This window comes from Frankliniella occidentalis, unplaced genomic scaffold, assembly GCF_000697945.3.
Source record: "Frankliniella occidentalis isolate FOCC.00 unplaced genomic scaffold, Focc_3.1 Scaffold136, whole genome shotgun sequence".
Taxonomy (NCBI): Eukaryota; Metazoa; Arthropoda; class Insecta; order Thysanoptera; family Thripidae; genus Frankliniella; species Frankliniella occidentalis.
In genome coordinates this window covers 171,299-176,355 of record NW_026267263.1, presented here as the reverse complement: position 1 = coordinate 176,355, position 5,057 = coordinate 171,299, and the positions used below count along the sequence as shown (strand labels likewise).

At 51.6% G+C, this 5,057-nt stretch overlaps 2 protein-coding genes and 1 long non-coding RNA gene across 4 annotated transcripts in view; 1 reads left to right on the top strand and 2 right to left on the bottom strand.

Annotated features, from left to right (window-relative positions):
* The window catches only part of LOC113212504 (uncharacterized), a 44,618-nt gene that overhangs the window by 20,968 nt on the left and 18,593 nt on the right, over window positions 1-5,057 (bottom strand). The window contains exons 3-4 of one of the 2 annotated variants that reach the window (XM_052270735.1): window positions 3,205-3,696; window positions 2,093-3,122 (exon numbers count right to left, since the gene is read on the bottom strand). The exons of the other annotated variant lie outside the window; for it this stretch is intronic. Coding sequence (XP_052126695.1) covers window positions 2,655-3,122; window positions 3,205-3,696 — 960 coding nt within the window. The 3' untranslated portion in view covers window positions 2,093-2,654. Of the gene's footprint in view, window positions 1-2,092; window positions 3,123-3,204; window positions 3,697-5,057 lie in introns of those variants that run through there. 2 annotated transcript variants of the gene reach the window in all.
* Window positions 1-5,057, top strand: part of LOC113212527 (DNA-directed RNA polymerase II subunit RPB1-like) — a gene marked incomplete in the record, with an annotated part of 23,474 nt that overhangs the window by 18,244 nt on the left and 173 nt on the right.
* Window positions 7-1,095, bottom strand: LOC113212514 (uncharacterized). The gene is made up of 3 exons (XR_008011523.1): window positions 845-1,095; window positions 498-640; window positions 7-137 (listed from the first exon to the last, which is right to left on the bottom strand). It is a non-coding gene; the product is annotated as an uncharacterized LOC113212514 (long non-coding RNA).

The window sequence follows — 5,057 nt, the reverse complement described above, 5'->3', positions numbered from 1 at the left end:
GCCTCCACGCCCCGCCGCAGCTGCTGGACCTCTGTCTCCCCTGTCCAAGGCTTCTTGTGAGGAGGCGCGCCGTCGGTTTCAATCAGGCGGATCGCTAGGATGCTGTCCGGGATGTCAGCGGGGTCAGCGTTCAGGTCCTGTGAGAACATAACTTTATGATCACACGCAAGTATTGCAAGAACCTACGCGATCCCCGATAGCAAAACCTGCTATTTACGAGCAATTTTCAAGCTTTTTTCAAGCATAGATGTGCCAGAAATGTACATTGTAGGCGTGGCTCTGCTACCTGAGCTATACACAATTTTTTTTTGCTGGGAATAAATATCTACATATGCTTTATTTAAAGCACAAAGCACTGTAACTAATGTACCTTGTATTTTCTAAATGAGATAAAAATGATATGAACTGGCCGAGCCATACAAAGGTACCAAACAAGTACAGTAGACATCATAGCATTACGTATTTAGCCACTGAGATTGTTGCGGCCTTTTACTGACCTTCCTGCAAACTGGACACTTTCCCCCCAAGGCTGGATTTTGCACACATTCATTACAGATGGTATGACCACAGGGCAGATTCTTAGGACGGTGGTCTGTCAGGTCATAACGGTTGAAACATATGTCACACTGCAGTTCCATCACTGAAACAAAAGGGTGAAAGATTAGCACACTTTGCGAAGATGTGTTGCCTGTTTCCTCAATGCTTACATAACCACAATCCTATGACTTCAGCTCAGCATAAATGGGATTAACAGGGTAAAAAAAAATTCAGTTTTGAGATTCACAAAGAATTCCAAAAGCAAAGCTTATCAACATCAAGTAATGACGCATACGTATCAACGTACCAGTTCCGCTGATGTCGATCAGTTCCTAAATTATTTAGACAGTGAAGCTTTAAAGACAGTGGTCTTGCAGTGGCTATGTCTATCGAAACGAGAAAAATGAACACTTCTGCGACACTTATACAAATTTTCCCTCCAGCAGGTAGAGGGACAGCGTAAAGCACTGCAACCTGTTTCTGTGATTTAGACAGCAGCACGAAAGTCTAAAATTGATGAACATAAACAATGCAGCAAACAGGACAGGTTATGCTCGTGTTGTGTTCTTTCTGCACAACATGCCGGCTGTCGGCTGCTTATCGCTTAGTTTTCATTGGCCGGCGGCCGGCCGCACAAGGCGGTGGGCGCGGCGCGCGTAAGGACGAACGCAGTGAGCTGATGTGCCAAGTGCCGGCCGCCGCTGAGCTGAAGGAGAGTCTGGCCGCGCTGGTCAAGCAGGCGCCGACCATCACGACTCAGCCGGCGACTCACATATCAACTCATGTGCCGTAAATACCGTTGCCGATGCAGGGCGTCACACAAACTTCACATTCATTTTCACAGTTTTACTTTGGCCATGCGTCAGCGCATGCGGATGTGTGTGGGCGGACTGCTTCCTCGTGAAAAGTCACATGATGGGAGACGATATATGCAAATCTGCTTTGGGTTGAACTCGTGCAGATGTGAATCTGAGCGCCTGCTGGCTGCACCATAGGCCGCCCACCCGACAGCAGTGCGCGGCGGGCGTGTCTACCGAGCAGGCGGCCGGCCGAGGTTCTAGGAAGGAGCTCTCGGTCTCAGCGGCACAACAGCTCTGGTGACGGCGTGAAAGAAAGCACGCTCGTTGCTTTGAACCTTTACGGTCGCTCTGACAAATGAAGGACCGTAGAGCGCATAGTTCTACCCGAGAGTACCCGTAGTTTACGCATAGTAGTACCCGAGATAAGACTCTCATGGGCCTTACTTGGCGGACGCCCGGCTGGCTGGGCCAGCCCGCCACACGGCGACGCCCACGGGCTGCCTACCCCCTAGGCGCTCGGGACGCAGCAGTTCCGAACCGGCCACCTGCAGCTGCAGGTGTGCGCAGCCTAGCCTGGAGTTGGTCTACTGAGGCCGTCTGCACCATGGCCAAGGTGTTACAGTCACACAACACCTCCACCCTGGGTGCTCCAACGGGCAGGCCGCCCCACCCAAAGTGACTTCCGCTGGGGCCGACTGACACATTAGCGGCTGCATCTAGGCAATCAGGTAATGTATTTAAAAGAAATGTACACCTTTACAGTAGTACTCCCTTTATTTTTGAGAATCACAAAGTTAAACATTAGAACCACCCGGAAAAAGTAGTTTCCAAAATGGGCATTACTTTTTTAGATCATTTGTACAAAAGGATAAATTCAAGACGGTATGCATAACGAACGACATGGTAAACGTTTGCTCGCCATTTTAGGCACCCTAACGTTAAAAAAACAGGTAAGAAGTTCACTTCACGCAGCCACCCCTAGAGCACAGATATGTAACACATTTCGCAGACCACTTGAACGTGAGAAGGCAGGTAGCTGCCGATGGTCCGACACTGCAGCAGGCAGCCCGCGACATGGTCCGAGCAAGGGTCGTCTGGTGGACGTTCGAGGACGAGCCGTCGCAGTGCAAGCAGGCCGCACGCCGCCAGCTCCTCGCCGAGATCGGGGAAGTAGGAGGATTTATTATCATAATCCTCACTGACGCTACAGAATATCTGGAGCTCCTGCGCTGATGAGGCGTAGGCGCGGATCAGCGACAGCATGGTGTTCTTGCGAGTTACGCAGAAGCACAAGCTGAGCCACCGCAGGGCCCCATGCTACGAGGGAGCAAAGTTCATTTCCGGACCAAGGTAGTCTATCACCTGCAGGCTGCGCAGCCGGGCCATCCGCTCAACACACCGTAACTGGTTTTCTCCTGGATGCCACATCCCGAGCTCCTCGAGCTGCAAGGGAAGGTCCGGGTAGTCCAAGTCTGATTCGCATGTTACGCCCAGTCTTTTGATGGACTTCATTTTTTCCACCTCCACCATCACGCTCGGTTGCACCGGCTTCCCGATCACCAGCTCCTCCAGGTGTGGAGCAACGACGCTCAGCAGCTCCTCCAGACCAGCAGCGCCGTGAAAAATCTTGAGGCTGCGTGTGTGCCTCCATCGTTGTCTGTCTTGAAGAATGTCATTAATCTTTAGGCGGCCATCTTTAAAATCATTTTCAGTTGTCCGTAGAACAGAGATGATTGGCGGTCCCACGAAATCTCCTGGTTGGACAAAACAAGGGGCGACGTCGACCTGGAGAATACAGAGCGGATATGAGCAAAATACCCGACACATAGAGGGGACCAACATCGGGTCCGTCTGCCTGGTGGCCTACCTTCTCCAGCTGGCCGTCCGCCCGCAGCGGCAGCAGCAGAAGCCTCAGGATGTCGCCAAACCCTCCGAGCTCCGCGCAAGCCCTCCAGGTGGCGCCGTCCTCCTCCTCCGCCACGACGCTACACTTCTTGGCCGTGAGCGGGCGCAGGTTGTCCTCCAGCTGCACCGCCAGGTGCAGCTGCTCCCCCACCGGGGCGCTGCCCTCACCGCCCGCCGCCCCCCGCTGCACCTGCCTCTCCAGGGCCTCCTCCACCTGGCGGAGCTGGGCGACCGACGAGTCCAGCTGACGGTTGAGGGCCTCCACGGCCCGGGGCACCACCAGCCGCAGCACCAGCACCTCCACCACTTTCCGCCCTGCCTCCACGCCCTGCCGCAGCTGCTGGACCTCTGTTTCCTCTGTCCTGGGATTCTTGCGAGGAGGAACGCCGTTGTGTTCTATCAGGCGGATCGCTAGGATGCTGTCCGGGATGTCGGCGGGGTCAGCGTTCAGGTCCTGTGAGAACATAACTTTAAGATCACACGCAAGTATTGCAAGAACCTACACGATCCCCGATAGAAAAGCCTGCTATTTTCGAGCGATTTTCAAGCATTTTTGAAGCATAGATGTGCCAGAAATTAACATTTTAGGCGTAGCTCTGCTACCTGAGTTACACACAAGTTTTTTTTTTGCTAGGAATAAATATCTAAATATGCTTTATTTAAAGCACAATGCACTGTAAAGTAATATACCTTGTTTTTTCTGAAGAAGATGAAAATGATATGTGCTGGCTGAGCCATACAAAGGTACCGTACAAGTACAGTAGATATTATATTATTACGTATTTAGCTACTGAGATTGTTGCCGCCTTTTGCTGTAAGTACTGACCTTCCTGCAAACCGGACACTTTCCCCCCAAGGCTGGATTTTGCACACATTCATTACAGATGGAATGACCACAGGGCAGATTCTTCGGACGGTGGACCGTCAGGTCATATTGGTTGAAACATATGTCACATTGAAGTTCCATCACTGAAACAAAAGGTTGAAAGATTAGCAACTTTTGAGAAGGTGTTGCCTAATTCCTCAATGCTTCCATAACAACAATCCTATAACTTCAGTATAAATGGGATTAAAGGTCAAAAAAATTTCAGTTTCAAGAGTCACAAAGAACTTGAATAGCAAAGCTTAACAACATCAAGGAATGACGCATACGTATCAACGTAACAGTTCCGCTGATGTCGATCAGTTCCTAACTTTAAACAATGTAGTTTTGAAGTCAGTGGTCTTGCAGTGGCTGGTGGCTGTCTATCGAAAAACCGAGAAAAATGAACACTCCTGCGACACTTATACAAATTTTCCCTCCAGCAGGTAGAGGGACAGCGTAAAGCACTGCAACCTGTTTGTGTGATTTAAACAGCAGCACAGCAGTCTAAAATTGATGAACATGAACAATGCAGCAAGAACAGGACAGGTTATGCTCGTGTTCTGTCTCCACAACACGCCGGCTGTCGGCTGCTTATGGCTTAGTTTTCATTGGTCGGCGGCCGACCGCACAAAGGCGGTGAGCGCGGCGCGCGTAAATACGAACGCGGTGAGCTGCTGTGCCAGGTGCCCGCCGCCGAGCACAAGGAAAGTCTGGCCGCGCTGGTCAAGGTGCCGACCATCACGACTCAGCCGGCGACTCAGAAGTCTACTCATCTCCGTGCATCAGCGCATGCGGTGCGGATGTGTGTGGGCGGGCTGCCTCCTCGTGAAAAGTCACATGATGGAAGACGATATGTGCAAATCTGCTTTGGGTTGAACTCGTGCAGATGTGAATCTGAGCGCCTGCTGGCTGCACCATAGGCCGCCCACCCGACAGCAGTGCGCGGCGGG